Source organism: Anolis carolinensis, chromosome 3 (assembly GCF_035594765.1).
Source record: "Anolis carolinensis isolate JA03-04 chromosome 3, rAnoCar3.1.pri, whole genome shotgun sequence".
NCBI classification, from domain to species: domain Eukaryota; kingdom Metazoa; phylum Chordata; class Lepidosauria; order Squamata; family Dactyloidae; genus Anolis; species Anolis carolinensis.
In genome coordinates this window covers 86801690-86818320 of record NC_085843.1, presented here as the reverse complement: position 1 = coordinate 86818320, position 16631 = coordinate 86801690, and the positions used below count along the sequence as shown (strand labels likewise).

The 16631-nt window shown below is 39.6% G+C and overlaps 2 protein-coding genes across 5 annotated transcripts in view; both read right to left on the bottom strand.

Moving 5' to 3' along the window:
* srpx (sushi repeat containing protein X-linked) overlaps positions 1–5560 on the bottom strand; it is a 45440-nt gene extending 39880 nt beyond the window's left edge. For 2 of the 4 annotated variants that reach the window (XM_003218931.3, XM_008107380.2), the window contains exon 1: positions 4998–5560. In XM_003218931.3, the coding sequence (XP_003218979.1) occupies positions 4998–5076 (79 nt within the window). In that variant the 5' untranslated portion in view covers positions 5077–5560. The remainder of the gene's footprint in view (positions 1–4997) is intronic. The other 2 variants (XM_008107381.2, XM_062977195.1) reach the window with 2 other exon arrangements.
* Positions 5561–10218: 4658 nt separating this feature from the next.
* The window catches only part of rpgr (retinitis pigmentosa GTPase regulator), a 47382-nt gene continuing 40969 nt past the window's right edge, over positions 10219–16631 (bottom strand). The window contains exons 15-18 of the mRNA XM_008107382.3: positions 15731–15925; positions 13984–14023; positions 13178–13278; positions 10219–10897 (exon numbers count right to left, since the gene is read on the bottom strand). Of these exons, the coding sequence (XP_008105589.3) occupies positions 10673–10897; positions 13178–13278; positions 13984–14023; positions 15731–15925 (561 nt within the window). The 3' untranslated portion in view covers positions 10219–10672. The remainder of the gene's footprint in view (positions 10898–13177; positions 13279–13983; positions 14024–15730; positions 15926–16631) is intronic.

Here is a 16631-nt window from a genome sequence, read left to right as displayed (position 1 = left end):
CTTGGATTCTTCTGACGACGGCTATTCATCATTCCTTTGAGGCTCTCAGCATATCTGCACCGTGGAAGCAACTTTACTGCTTTTCTAGTTTGTTTATTTTCCAGCAATTAACTCTATTTGTTTTCCAAAGCTGAATTGAAGCGTTATTTAGTTTTTTATTGAATGCCAGCATGGGAAATTAGCGTGGCTCGTTTTTGAGTTATTATTGTCCAATCTACTCTCAAAACACTGAAAAGTGAAGTGTTTCAAGGATATTTCCTGTGTTTATGTTATTTTTTGGCTTATCTTCGGAATAAACTCTGTTTTGTATGTTAACTGGCGTCTGACTCTTGACAGTTGCCTGGGAAAGAAATCCGGGTAGAACACTAAGAATAAACAAACTGAAGTTCAGTCTAGACAAGATGGAGATACATGTACTGTACTAATGGTAAAGGTAGAAGTTCTACTATGTAACTTGATAGATGTACACTTTTGCTGAATGGTCTAGTTGAGCAACTTGGAGGTGCTCCTTTTCCTTGAGCGCTAGGTGACTGCTAGATCTTTTTCTATCTTAGGCTAGATATACACTACCCTATATCCCAGAATCTGATCCTAGATTATCAGCTTATCCCAGGTTATCTTGCAGTCCAGGTTGATTTGCCAGTTTGAATCAGTTCTAGAGAAAGTTAATTTGCTTCTGGATATACTTGCCCTTAAGATTTTTATTTGGAGCTCCGCTTCAACACTTGAGAAGCTTCTATTAGTTTGGTTCAGAACACAGCAGATCATTAGCTACCAAGAGCAAACTAAAAGGGAACATGCAGCATTGGTAAAGAATCATAGAGCTGAAAGAACCCTCATAGGCCAACAGGCTCAACTCCTTCTCAATGAAGGATCTCCAACTACAGCATCCCAAGCAGGTAGTTCTCCAGCCTCTTCCTGAAGACATCCAGAAAAGAAGACCTACCACTTCTATGGCAATTGATTCCACCGCCAAATCATGCTCACTAGTAAGATGTTACTCCTACTGTTCGATCTAAATAAACCCTTCCAAACAGTTCCTATATCCCAGGATCATATCCCAGGCTTTCTGTTTATCCCAGATTATCTGGCAATGCAGATATAATCCAATCTAAAGCAGAAAATCTGGGATCGGATCCTGGGTTATAGGGCCTGTTTGGGAGGGCCCCTAGTTCTACCCTCCAATGAAGAAAAAAAGTCTGCATCCTCCTCTTTGTTGCAGTCCTTAAGGTATTTAAAGACAAATACATGGTTGTGAAAGAATCCAATTACTGTAACATCCAATTTGTTTCCACAAAGAATTCACAATGCTCATTATAAGTGAAGACTGCCTTAGCATCTTGTCTCTCTACACATGAGGGTTATCAGAAGAAGATTTATTCCAGAAACCATCTTTATGTGAAGCTGAGATTGCTAAAAGCAAGAAAGAGTATTATCTCCATGCGATGCTTATACTATGGATCTCTGTCCCCAGTAAACTTAGAAAAAAGACATTTTTATTCTAACAAACTTACATAGAAAAAACTATGTGTAAGATTTTAACTAAGGGATCAGCTACTGCTTACAAATATCAATGGCAGTTTTACCAATTAATGTGCAATTTGAAATAATAGCTTTTTATGTATTTCAAACTGCTCCCACATGGGGTGTAAACCCTAAAGTTAAACAGATACAATTATGGGGTAATGACACAACGCTCTCTGAGTCAGTCTGCACACATACAAACTATTTTCTAATACAGATAACAATTACATTAAAAAAGCAAAACCGTCAATAATATAAAGAGTAAATTAAAAACCATGTCCTTTGGCAAGCTTAAACCATATAAAATTATGCCTGAATATTAGAACATATTGGGTCATCTTGCCAGCATTTCCTGACTTCCATGAGCTAGCTTTCAAATGGAAACTACAAAAGCCATGGCAGGTTTATGAAGACTGATGGAGTTCCTTTTACATTACCTATGTAACCCTTCCTGCTCTTAAGAAATTATTCTGGAATGAAAGCTGGCGGCAAACTGACCTGTGCATCACATCAATTCTTAAGCAAGCTTCTCGGTTTGCTGCAGAAGTTATTACAAAAAGAGGAAATGGTTAATATGTGACAGTCCTGTGTCAACAGCAAACAGAAATCTGAACAAAAGCAGAGCCATTGACAAATGAGTTTTAGAAAGAAAATCAAACTACCCAGCACAGAATCAAAATGTATGACCTTATAGCTCCTCTTAGTTTCATTTAGATTGTTTAAACGCTGAGCTGCTGAACTTGCTGACCAAAAGGTTAGCAGTTTGAATCCAGGGAACGGGGTGAGCTCCCGCTATTAGACCCAGCTTCTGACAACCTAGCAGTCTGAAAACATGCAACCGTGAGTAGGTCAATAGGTACCACTCTGGCAGTCATGCAGTCATGCTAGCCACATCTACGTCTATGGACAGTGCTGGCTTAGAAATGGAGATGAGCACCAACCCCCAGAATCGGACACGACTAGATTTAATGTCAGGGGAAAACATTTACCTTTACCTATTCTTTTTGTTTGTTTGTTTTAAAATCACTGAACAACTACTTGGGAGGGCTATCAAGAAACATCAGTTCTACAGTCCTGTCACTAACACAGGTGACAGAAAAGATGTTTAGTCAAAAGCACCCCTCTTTGAGAATCCATAATGCCATCTGCAACTCTCTGCAACAGAAAAGAGATGCATGGTAGCCACAGCAAAACTGGCATGTGTTGGTTCCCACAACACAGAAAGCTTGTTGTAGATTGAAGAGTAGATCCAGGTTTCTGAGTCAGGATCTTAAACACGACAATGACATGTTTGTTTGTTTTTAATCAGTGAAACAATGCAACATCATGTTGAAACCTGGTCATTACGGCCTATGCATGCCTTACAGTCAGATCACCATGCTCACATGTCACAAGTAATCACAGCAAGGAAGAGTACATTTGCACCACTTTAGCTGTGCTGGCTCATTGCTATGAAACCATGGGAACTGTAGTTTTACAAAGCCTTTAGCCATCTCTGCCTGAGTGCTGGTGCCTCACCAAACTACAGCTCTCATAATTTCATAACACTAAGCCATGGCAGTTAAAGAAGTATCAAACTGCATTAATACTACAGTGTAGATATACCCTTTGTTTAGAAAGGACTCCAGCCACAAGTGCTCTGCTATGCTTTCCAGATCAAGCATTACATGCACGATAACACTTCCAACTTCTCCACTTGGTACACGGCCAAAACAGACAAAACGACCTAGGAGAATGTGCTGGCTCATGTAAATGCTTTTTGCCGGTTCTGCCAAGTATGAAGTGCATATGCCAGATGATTCATTTCATTAATGTATAGATTGAGAGTGACAGCCAGACACTGACATAGTTGTCTTAGAAACATGTGTGTTAAAACTGGGCTTCTGCAGGACACAAGCAGGGTCAACCGGGATGGTCCATTTTGGTTCCCACAACCACCTCCTGCAGGGCTCCGAGGCACACAAAGTTTGTAATTCAAAATGCTTCTCTTGAAATGAAATACACTCTCAAAGCAGTAGAACTAATACAATTTGACATAACTTTAACTGCCATGGCTCAATGGTATGGAACCATGGGGGTTGTACTTTGGTAAGGTGTTGGCACCGTGTGTTATCGAAGGGTTTCATGGCCGGAATCAGTTAGGTTGTTGTGAGTTTTCCGGGCTGTATGACCATGTTCCAGAAGCATTCTCTCTTGAAGTTTCACCCACATCTATGGCAGGCATCCTCAGAGGTTGTGAGGTCTGTTGGAAACGAGGCAAGTGGGGTTTATATATCTGTGGAATGTCCAGGGTGAGAGAAAGGACTCTTGTCTGTTGGAAGAAAGTGTTAACTGGCCCTGATTGTTTCATGTCTGGAATTCCTCTGTTTTCTGAGTGGTGTTCTTTATTTACTGTCCTGATTTTACGAATCAGGACAGTAAATCAGGACACAAATAAATGAACATGAAAGGTACTGCAGACTAACTCAAGCAGAGAAGTGAGCCATAGCAGAGCACTTGATGAGCCAACCTGGATACACCATATTATTTGAGAACACAGAAATTCTGGACCACTCTCACAACCACCATGTCAGACTACACAGAGAAGTCAATGAAGCATGTGGACAATTTCAACAGAAAGGAGGAAACCATGAAAATGAACAACATCTGGCTACAGGTATTTAAAAACTCTAAAGTCAGGACAGTAAATAAAGAACAACACTCAGAAGACAAGGGAATTCCAGGCATGAAACAATCAGGGCCAGGTAACACCTCCTAAAAAGGCTCCCCCAGGCAGGAATCAGCCAGACCTTGAAGCTGCCAGGCTTTTCAATGCTAATCAAGATGATTAATTGCACCATTCACACTTGCCTCCAACAGACAAGAGTTCTTTCTCCCATCCTGGACCTTCCACAGATATATAAACCCCATTTGCCTAGTTTCCAACAGACTTCCAAACCTTTGAGGGTGCCTGACATAGATGTGGGTAAAACCTCAGAAGAGAACGCTTCCAGAAAGGTCACAGCACTCTTTTGGCAGAGGAGATTACAGATCTTATCCAACTACAACTCCCAGGAATCCATAGCATGGAGCTATGACAGCTGAAATGGTGTCAATTTGCATTCATTCTATAGTGTGGATCAATGATTCCCAGACTTTCAGAAGTCTCACCCGCATTGGCAAACAATCGGAGATTCTAGGAAAGGAAGTCCAAAACACCTGGGAGACCAGCGTTAGATTAGATGCGCCCACAGACTCGCCAGGAAAGGTCTTGTGCGACAGTATTGCGATCCGACGGTGGTTTCTGAGTATTCCCTCTTCTTTCTGAAAGCATGGGGAGCCCGCGAAGGGGGCCGACCTTCCCAAACGCACGGTTGGGCTTCTGTGCCAGTTGCCAAGCGACCCCTGCCCTCCTTTAGACGCCCCCCCCCCCCGGCAAGGAGGGCACCCCAGAAGCCTCCCTCCAGGACCCCCCCCCCCCCCGGGCTGCCTACCTGGGTAGGCGAGGCTGAGGCGCGCCCCCACCGCCAGCAGCAGCAGCAGCAGCGCCAAGCCGAGCGAAGGGCTCCTCATGTTCCGCGGCTGCAGAAAGCCTCCTGCTCCGGCTCCAGAGGCTGCCTGCCTGCCCAAGTGGGGCCGGGAAGCGGGGAGGGGCCGGGCCTGGCTCGGCTATGGGGCTCTCTCTCCCTCTCCCTCAGTCTCTCTTCCCCCTCCCCGGCAAGGCTCCTCCCCGCTGCGTCTGCAGCCCCCTGGAAGGGCACCCTCCTCAGGAGGAGATCCTCTCCAAATTTCTGGGGGACCTTCAGAAGAGGACCCTCTAAGCGTCTCCTGTCTACACAACGTCGCCCGACCACCCCACTGCCGCTCAGACTCCCTTCCTTTGTTAGGCTTTAGGAGCCTTCCCAAATTCCAACACTTCAGAGGGTTTTTTTTTCACAACTCTTCACTGTGTTCTCCTCTCTGCGAATATTTTCCTTCTCTCTTCTTCCTACCCTTGATTTATGAGTGCCGGAAGGAAAGGGGGAGGGATGCCCAGAAGTTGGGAAGGGGAAGAGACCAGACTCATGATGACACCCTGCTTTTCTTCTGGAGAAGGAGGAGGAGGAGGAGGAGGAGGCCTCTCGCCACTTCTTGGGTTCCCTCCTCCCTCCCTCGCTAGTTGTTCCTGTAACCCAGACCACGGTGGTTGGCTGCACACAAGAAAGCTGCCTGCCTCGGACTCAAGGCTCTTCCTTGAAAGACTTGGGCCTTTTCCAGGCTTTAAAAAGAAACTTTACAAGTTTGACATCAGTTTGAAGATCTCGGTCCAAAGTTCAAAGCCAAGTATTAAAAAAGAGTCTACCTGAATATGCTTGTGAATACTACCCTGTTTCCCCTAAAATAAGACTTCCCCAAAAAATAAGACCTAGTAGAGGTTTTGCTGAATTGCTAAATATAAGGCCTCCCCCAAAAGTAAGACCTAGCAAGTTTTTGTTTGGAAGCATGCCCGGCGTCCACCAAACAAAACACCATAGCATGGAGGATTGGTAAATGTACATACCAGTTGTACAGTATATGGAAATAATGGTAGTAACAAGAAATTCTTGACAGAAGTCACAGTTTGTCTGGTTTGGTTATGTTGGTTTGTGATGACAGTATAGAATAAATGTTCATTTTTTGTTCAACAATAAATGTGAATTCTTCTTCATGGAAAAATAAGACATCCCCTGAAAATAAGACCTAGCGCATCTTTGGGAGTAAAAAATAATATAAGACACTGTCTTATTTTCGGGGAAACACGGTATCATCTGAAACAGAAAAATTTGCTCTACAAGAGTGATATGTTTTTCTTTTGCAGTGTGACCATTAGACCCCAAAATGGCATGTTGTTAAATGTTGTGTGCATGCTGACTGACTACCCTTCAGATAAGGGGATCTAGATCAGCACCTATTGCGGTTAGAGACCTCAAATATTGGGAAACTTAGTTTAACACCTGACTGGTGCTACAGCTAAAATTTGAACAAAATTGGAGAACATGATGGTGGGAACTTTTTTAAATTTGAGACCACTTGGCTTGGAATGACCCAATTATATATAGATATATATTCAAATAATGGATGTTTGAATCCATGAATAGTGCATTACTTATGCTATTCAGTGGTCAGAATGCATTTGAAACCTTTAACAGGACCTAGCTGCACATTTTGATAGTTTCTGATATTGACAATACTCTGGTCTATAACCGGTAATGCATGTTCTTTCCTCCTTTTTTCTTCATTGATTCACATTCTAGTAATGGTGCAAAGAAGAGTACTGTTTACAATTTCACCAAGGAGGGTGTTTGTTCTTTGTCTTAAGCAGTTTTATGGCAGCATGCTTTTGAGTGCCAGTTCCTGGAGACCAACAGCAAGGACTACCGTCTGACCTGTGGGCCTTCCAGAGACATCTAGTTAGCAGAGGATACTGGACAAGAGAGGTCTTTAACCACTTCTAAATAAAATCTTGTGACTGTCCCTGCCATGCCAAATCTACACAAAGTCCATCTTTCTTGGTTATGCATATTTTCAGTTCTTCTAGCTGTCTTACAAGAAGGCCTTTTTGGCTGGAATCCTTTAGGGGTCACGGGGAAGTATAAAGTGCCTTTAAGCTGCCCATTGACTAATGACAACCCCATTACTTTCATGTTTTCTTAGGTAATGAATATTGAGAGGTAGTTTGCCATTGCCTTCTTCTGAATATAGCTGGGAATACCCGGCACTCCTTGGTTATCTCCCACCCAAGTACTAACTAGGCCTGACTTTGCTTACATGTGCATGAATTCTCCTATGAAAGAGGTCAGCCCTTTTTGTCAGTATTAGTTTCAGTTGTTGGTGCAGATTTGCATATGTGGTGCCCTTATACTTGCAGATGTATCTATTGATGTTCATGAATGCTCTCTTGTGCGGTGTGCTCCACAAGGGACCGTCTTTGAAGAGTGCTTTACAACTTAGGTCCAGGTTGTCTGACTGGACTCCAGTATATTTAGTGGAGGCCCTTCCCTATCCCACTACCTACACAGGTGGGGACATAAGATAGAGCCTTCTTGGAGTGAATGCCCCTTGATCTCTTAAAATCTCCCTCTTCCTAATTCTGATTTCCAACTTAGCCAAGTGAAACTCCTATCACTCCTAGCCAACACAATGGTTGGGAATGCTGGAAGCTGCAGTCTAACAATATCCGAAACACCAGATTTTGTCCATCCCTGCTCAAAGTAGTTGATGGGACTGAGCTTCATTTGATTCCGTAGCCCTCTCTCCTTTTATTTACTCACTATTTTAAGTTGCAAGCATATTTGTAGTGGGAAAGTTTCTTTGTTGCCTACATTTGTGTATTTAAAATGCCCGAACCCCACCTTTCTTTCTCAAGATGAAGACTGAAGGAACCTCACAACCAATCCATAATCAGAAAACATTAATAACCAGAAGTACAATATCCAAAGCTGCAACAGGGCAATATTTTGTCTGATCAACCAACCCCTTTCTTACAGTATTACAGTATGGGATAAAAACTATTTTTTATTCCAAGCGGGGTTTGCATGCTTTTTATACTTGGCAAGTAATGGTAAGATGCAAAGCAGGGTCCTCTGATTATCTTAGAACAGTGGTTCTCAACTTGTGGGTCCCCAGGTATTTTGGCCTACAACTCCCTGCCAGATTACCAGCTATTAGGATTTCTGGGAGTTGAAGGCCAAAACATCTGGGGACCCACAGGTTGAGAACCACTGCCTTAGAAGGTCAGAAGCCACTACAGCTTTAAATGTAATAAATGTCACTTTAAGTTGAACCCAAAACAGATTTGAACCAACAAAGATTATACAACAGTGAAACCACATGCTCCTAAAAATTGGCTCTGGCCAAAAGTTTGCAGCTGCATTCAGCACCAGCTGAAAATTTTGGACACTCTTCAAAGGCAACACAAGCATAGTGCTTTTATAGCAATACATTCCAACATGGGAGTAAATAAAATTCATTTTCTCCAAAAATGGATGCACCAGATATTTAGCTAAACCGTAACCTGAAAAATCTGGACCCAAGACACCCAAGCTGTGCTCCTTCAAAAGAAGGCTTTCTTTCCACAGATCCAAAAATTAAATGAGTGTCTCCATGTATTACTTTATACATAGTATGCTTCCTTCAAGATGGTCACAAAAAGGAAAGTATTATGCATGAAGAACCTAGAACCATTGTAGAGAAGTTGAATACTATGTCTACCTCGAGAACAAATAAAGCAGTATTTTAAATATTAAGTTTAAGTGTTTTTAATCATATAAATATCCACTATTCAGATACCTGTATTTCTTCTATCCTTTCTTACCACCTGGATGGTTCTGTAGAACTTTTCAAGCTGCACAAGCTACAAAAAAACCAAATCCAACAGCAGAACTTGCATTTATGCAACAGACTGTTTGGTTGTTTCGGATTTCTACTGGACAAGTGTTTCTCTGTACATGAAGCTATTTTAAGTTTTCATTATTTGGAGTGTTTTTGCAGGTTGTGTGCTTGCCTAGTTATCTATCAATATCACAACTGAAAACAAATGAATGAGCGATTGGTGATATAATGACCAGGTCATAACAGCAAAACAAGATGAGAATCTGGCAAACCAAAGTCTGTCTTTGGTTTGTCAGATTCTCATCTTGTTTTGCTGTTATGAGCCATCAAGTCAACTTCAGTTAATGGTGACCATATGACCAGGAGCCCTTTAAGCCATCTTGGTATTAATAGGCCTGCTCAACCTTTGCAAATTCAGGGCCATGGATTCCTTGACTGAGTCAGTTCACCTCCATGTAGTCTTCATTGTGGCATTTAGAGGAATAATCACATTTCAAATGGTTTAATTTTTTTCAGCTTCTTCCACTGTGCAGCTTTCACATTTGTTGATGGATTTTTTTCCATGTCAGGAATGACTTGGGAAACTGCAAGTCACTTCTGGTGTGAGAAAATTGGCTGTCTGCAAGGATGTTGCCCATGAGATACCCAGATGTTTGATGTTTTACCATCCTTATGAGAGGCTTCTCTCATGTCCCTGCATGAGGAGCTGGAGCTGACAGAGGGAGCTCATCTGCTCTCCCCAGATTCATACTGCTGACCTGTCAATCAGCAGTCTTGCCAGCACAAGGATAAGAAATACTATTGTATGTATGTTCCCAATTTTTGTAACCACTGATACAGCTTAACATAGTTACTTCATCGCTGCTCTTCCAGCTCTTCATCTTATTTCATGAGTACAACCTCAATTAGGTTAATGACCGAGCCAAGGTACAGAAAATGTATTAACAATTCTGTTCTTCACCATCCATTTAAAAAATATGTAAATAATTTGTAGTCATTATATTTCAATATTAAAACCCTCTCTTAATATTTGCCCTATACATTTACTGCTCTCTCTTAAAAAATATCTAGAAGAAAGTGGTCTGTCCATCCTAATGAATGTAATGATTCCACTGATGTCTACGAAGCTAGACATCATAGAAACAATTAGGAAACTGGAAATAAGGTTTATATTAGTTGCAGTATAGTCAAGCCTCTTCTCTTCCCACAGCCCCACTCAATTATGTTTCTTAAGTTTCAAGTTATGAAAGCTGTTTCAGAGTCAGAAACAAAGTAGTGAAAAAGGAAAGCATTATGTCATTGATTCATGTAAAGAACTGTAAACTTACTAAGAAAATGCAAAATTATCTTGCTACAGAGACATGGCACCTTTAAATACATTTGAAATTTATTGCTTCCTCTGAAAATTAAACAAACCAGTAAAGAAACATTTTAAAACAGTCATTCTTCTGGCTTTTGTGCCTGAACCAAAAGAGTGTTTATAATGTGCATTTACAGCTGTAGATTGGTTTAGGAAAAATCATCAAATGCCTTAATCAAACTTTTGAAGTACAAAAATATATTTATATATTTATTACACACTTAAGAATTAAAGCCACAACAATATCTGTTGCAATAGCTACAATTAGGAATACAAATAAATACGAGGAAGTGAGCCGCAAATCAGCTAAATCAGTCTGAATATGTACATTTTACCCGAACACAAATCCATCACTTGAATCATTACATAGAAATCATTATTGTTTTCAACTATAAAATGACCAGTTTTCAAGCTTCCAGACGTGACACCCCATATTTGCAAATACCATCCCTTTCAACATTAGAGCACTAGACATGTAGAGGATGATTTTCTGTCCCTATTTACTGGTGGCAACTCCTTTTGATTTTCCCCAGAATGGTTCTGGTTTTCATCTTTACTCTTTACATCAGATACAGCCACTTGATTCCGTGTTTCCTGCTCACTTTGAGGTAGTTTTTCAGGTTTGTTTTCATCACCGTTGCATGTGTCCTTCTGTCTTGAAGACTTTCGTTTAAAGAAGGAAAACTAAAAAGCAGACATACAATTGTAAATAACCCCTAAAATAATCAAGAAAGACTGAAAATGGTTATATCTTGTTGTAAAAAAAAGCAATATGCCTGGACATGTTTGAGCAATTTGAGACAATATGAAACGATATATATTTCTAGTGAGATGACTCAAAACCTGACTCAAGTTCATTCCCTGTGATTTCTTGGAATTCAATCCCACTTGATTTCAACTTTCAACGAAGTTTGCACATTATTTCACTTATGACCCACACAAAGTATTATGACTACAGCCAATAGGAAGAGGCTAAAGAAGCAGCATTCCTAACGAATTACTGAAACAGAAACAAAGCAACAGACAGATGTATGATAACTGATAGCAGATGTTTGTTTACAACATCCAAACAGATTGCAGAAATTTATGATTGCAAAATAAAGGGAGATACATCCCCAGGCAATTATTCTGTTTTGGGACTGAAAATCTTAATTGGTGTGTACTATTCTATCTAAACAAGCAATGACCAATATTTTCCAAGTTATCAAGACTGGTTTAACTTCCATCCTAAGCACACACAACTGAAAACAAAGTTGATTTTGAGTATTTTGAGTGTAATAAAGGGACAAATTATCTTGCAACACAATTATCTTAGAAATGCCTAGATCTAGAACTAGATTACATATTCCTTTTAATTTTTAAAAATGTGTACAAACATGGTACCATCCCCTCCACACTGGACCTCTTTAAACTATAAGCTGGTGATTCCAAGTTTCAATATGCCTTCACAATTTCTTTTTCAATGCTACCTATATATAGAAAAACCTATCTGAGATTTTGGGTTGCTGTCAGTTTTCCGAGCTGTATGACTATGTTCCCTATGCCCAGAAAACTCACAGCAACCCAGTGATTCTGGCCATGAAAGCCTTCGACAATACATCTGAGATTCACTGACACAAATCTTCCTAGCATGAACTTTACATTAGAAACAAGAACAGGTGTTTACACATTTAAGCCTCTTTCACTTGTAGTCTGAATTTATGCAGTCTAAAATCGGTATGTCATATAGTATCATGTTTCTCCATGCATGAATCTGAACTGGCTCTAAATTAATAGAATGTAGAAAAGGGCTATAACTTATTTCTTGACAAATCAAACTACAAGTCAGCTTGTCAACACAGAATGTTTATCATCTTCTACCGAAATCTAGAGAAAAGGATAGAAATATTGCATAGCAATCTGACATTTTAAAAAGGCAAAAAAAAAAGCTTTAATGCACTAAAAGGATTTTAAGGTCTGTTTTTCATTGTAGCCAACATAATTTGTCACGCATCAGAGTTCTGCCAAAGTAAAAACAATCCATGTTGTAAAGAAATAATTTACAGAAGTTTGACAGCAGCATATTGAGTCTAAAGGGAAGAGATTTTAGTCAGAATGTTCAAAACCCCATGGAAAAGGGGATAATTAAACTCAAATAAAACTGTCATTTATCAAGTGTGATCTACATTCAATTGTGCAGATCATAAATCACACTTACAGATTATCCATTCTTGCCTGGTATTGGAAAGCCAGGAAATGTATATTGAATACTAGCTTGACTCTCAGCAAGAGTCTTGACAAATCCCTCAGGATTGTTCTGTGCAGGTATTATGTCTGAACAGAGGGCAAGCCTTAGAGCTGTACATGTAAGCCCTGCCTCTAACATCCGCAACCTCATTCTGTAAAGAAATGTGTCTGCTATTACATGTTGCGGTGTGTCTTCAAGTTGTTTCCAACTTATGGTTACCTTATGGTATCACAGGGTTCTCTTGGAAAAAATGGTTCAGAGGGGGTTAACTTTACCTCCTTCTCGACTGAGAGAGAGTGGCTTGCTTGAGGTCACCCCAGTGGGTTTCCATGGCTGAAGGAGCAATTTGAACTGTGGTCTCCAGAGCCATACTCCATTGCTCACACCACAACACCACACTAGTTTTCTACTATTATATAGTTATACATTAAACTGTATTCATAGAGTGTATCTGTATAGACACATCAAGAGATTAAAGATGTATATGGCCCTAGCCCATTTTATTGCTTACTCTGTACAGACGAAAGTGAAAAAATAGAGTTAGCATATATGCTGGATAGGGTCAAAGCCCAAAGACCATACTTCAACACCGATTGTCTTGAGATACAGGAAAAGTAAATGAAACTGAATTGAAATAGCTTTGCACAGTCTCGAAGGTGTGCATCAGATGTATTAATAAAAGGATTGTTTTCTGTTTGCTGTTTGCATAGGTTTACATCATCATCATAATTTTTTACCCTTTTTGCTTTGTCCAGTAGTCCTCCAGTCGTTTTGTCTTGACTGCCTTCAATGGCTGGAGCAGAACAGTTTGTAGCATGTAGTTCAGCTTTCTCACTCTCTAAAAATAACACAATAGACGAGCCACCATTTCAGTAAACCCTTTTTGAGTTATATCAAATCCAAAACTTAATATCATGGGCTTTGCATCTTGAATGAAACAGTAAAGCCAAACCTCAAGAATTTCACTTTTATTTAGCCCATGCCTATTTTTAGCTATTCTTGTTTTTAAAGTGAACTCCAGATTTATATGGCAGATGAAATGTTTTGTCTAAAATGTTTACCGGCAACAGAAGGGGGGACATGTTCAACATGAAAGGAAAAAAAAACAGCAAATAATCCACCCTAATATTTCCTGGTTCTTTTGTAACTATAATAGATTATTCTGCATTGCTAAAACTAAGACTGTTAGCTGCTTTGAGTCCTCTTGGGGAGGAAGGTAGGGCATAAATGAAGTAAATAATAATAAAAATTAATGCAACCAATTGAAAAATGGAAGGTATGTCTGACAGTCTTCAAACACAGAAGTACCTTACTAAAACATTGTCCAAGAGACGTAGCCTTCATGGTCTGATCTCAGAAAGATCCTTATCAAACTCTACAGAGCCAGTACCAGACACTAAGTAGTACTGAGAAAAACACTGACATGAAAATTAGCAACCCAAAAAAGGCTAGGAAGCCTTTGGAAAATACAGGAAACTTTTTTCCTTTGAGGAGCAGGACCATAAATATTAAATGTTGGATGTAAAATTGTTTATTTTCCCACCTTGCTTAATGGCATCTTCCTCTGGAATAGTACCATCTTTCTACAAGTAACAAACAAACAAAAAAGCAAACAAGAAATCATAATGATATTTTTTGGAAAAATATATACATCTATAAATAGATACATGTATAAATATTTTATAAGCCAAGTCCCCTCCAGGGTGAGAAAGGCAGGGTAGAAATAAAGTAAATAAATAAATAATAGTTGATTGTGACAGATTTTTTTTTAAAAAAAGGCTACAAAAGGAACATGAAAGCATTACTTGTTAAAGAGAATATCAAATACCCTGTTGTATTGTCAAAAAACTGTAAAACGGTTAATTTGAATTCTACAGGATAAACACAGCTTTGCAGAAGGTGTCAATAATAATAATAATAATAATAATAATAATAATAATAATAATAATAATTTTATTTTTGTATCCTGCCTCCATCTCCCCACAGGGACTCGGGGCAGCTAACATGGGGCCAAGCCCAAATTTCCACAATACAACAAGATAAAGATACAATTCAAAGCAAAAACAAGCATCATCAACATTAAAATTATACAAAATTTCACAATTTTAAACAATAGTGTAATAATAAGTAAAACCGACCAAATAAGAGCATATAACAAATTAAAATAGTAAAACACTGGGCAGTAGTATGAGGGGAGCATAATTAAAATCTGATGAGGTAGATAATAAAGTGTTGTAGTGTAATAGGAGAATTCGGAGGTGGGGTAAACGGAGTGGATTATTTTCAAAGGGCAAGAAAACAATACATCAGGCCTGGAGATAATCAAAACTGAGGAGTTATATATGTGATCAGTCATTGAAGGCACACTGGAAGAGCCAGGTTTTTAAATCTTTCGTAAAGGCTCCAGAGTAGGTGCTTGTCACCGAGAAGGCCCTCTCCCTCGTCCCCACAAGCTGCACTTGCGATGGAAGCAGGGGCGAGAGGAGGGTCTCCCCTGAAGATCGAAGAGTTCATAGGGGGAAACGTGATCACGAAGGTAGGCAGGTCCCAAACTGTTTAGGGCTTTGTAGGTGATAACCTGCACCTTGAATTGGGACCGGAAAGTGATCGGCAGCCAGTGGAGTTCCTTAAACAGGAGGGTTGACTGCTCTCTGTAATTTGCTCCAATTAGTAATCTGGCCACCAAGAAGTGCCAGCTTGATTTTATTTTTTACTTCCCTTCTGCACCACAACAAAAATACAGTTTTATTTAAATATTCAAAAATATTTAACTTATTGATGCTTCAATTAATGTAATTTTATTGGTATCCATTTTTATTTACCAGTAGCTGTTGCATTTCCCACTCTCATCATATCCGCGAGTCAATGTGTTTTTCCAGGGTTTTTTTGTGGTAAAATTAGTTGCCTTGGCTTCTATTTGGGTTTATTTTTATATATTTGCTCTATTTATATCCCACCCTTCTCTACCCTGAAGGGGACTCAAGGCGGCTTACATAGAGGTAATTATTCAATGCCGTAAAAACATATACAACACAGAAATTAAAATTAAATTAGATTAAAATCAGACATATTAAAATTTTAAAATATTACATTACATAAGGGGGGCAAAATTGTACATCACATCCCTTCAATGTGTGTTGTTATTATTTTTTCTACTATTTTCTCCTAGTTAAACACTACAGCAAATCCTGGTGTAATGCTGACATATAATGTATGTCCAGTAGATAATGGAAGATATAAATCACTTCAAGTCCAAGAGGTACAATGTTGAAAACAAATGGATGGTTTACCTGTATAGTTTCTATAGTCATATGATTGCTTTCCTCACTCTCACATGATTTACTGCTCTGAGTCACATCTTTTGGTGTATGATTATCCTTATGCTCTGAGGAATTTTGTTCTTCCTTGACTTTGTCCTCTTTTTTATCATATTCTCCTTTATCACCACCACCAGCAATTTCTTCCTCATCTGACAATATCTCATCCTGTAGTATCATTGAAGAAATAAATTTAATAGCCAAGTTCAACATAATAAAAGTGAAAATCTGTATGTATGTATGTGGCTCACACAAACAGTCTCCGGCCTCCACAAACAGGCTCTAGTTCCCAGTGCTGTGGAGCCACCAACTCATTCCCCCTCAAGACATTGCAGGTTACAGTGAGCACATACCAGTGTTTCTTTCTCTCTCTCCATTTGCATGACACTGACCACTGCCTCTGCCTTAACCCTTTCCTACCCTTTTCTATGGCACACACAGCAAACAGAAGAATTGATCTGGAGAGAGAGATTTGGGGAGAATTCACCATGATTTAGGAACTGGGACGTATAATTCACCTGCAATTTAAGAGCACTCTGAACCCCACCAGAGATGGACCTAGTACTAACGTGGCACAGACCCAACATGGCCAAATTTGCATACTGGTGGGGTTTGGGGGTGACTGACCTTGACATCCAGGAGTTATAGTTCTGTCAGACCTCTGTCAGCTGGGCACCAAGAACCATACACGGAGGCCAGTCTCTATCTAATATCTTTATTAAGGAAATATATAAAAGCAATAAAAACAAGTGAAGAATATAGTTCAGAAGCAGACCTTTCAAATGAGGTCAAATATAGTCCAAAAATGTATTGTCCAATAAATGATATTAGAGTTCAAAGTTTTAATCCACTTGACCGAAACACACACTTTTGC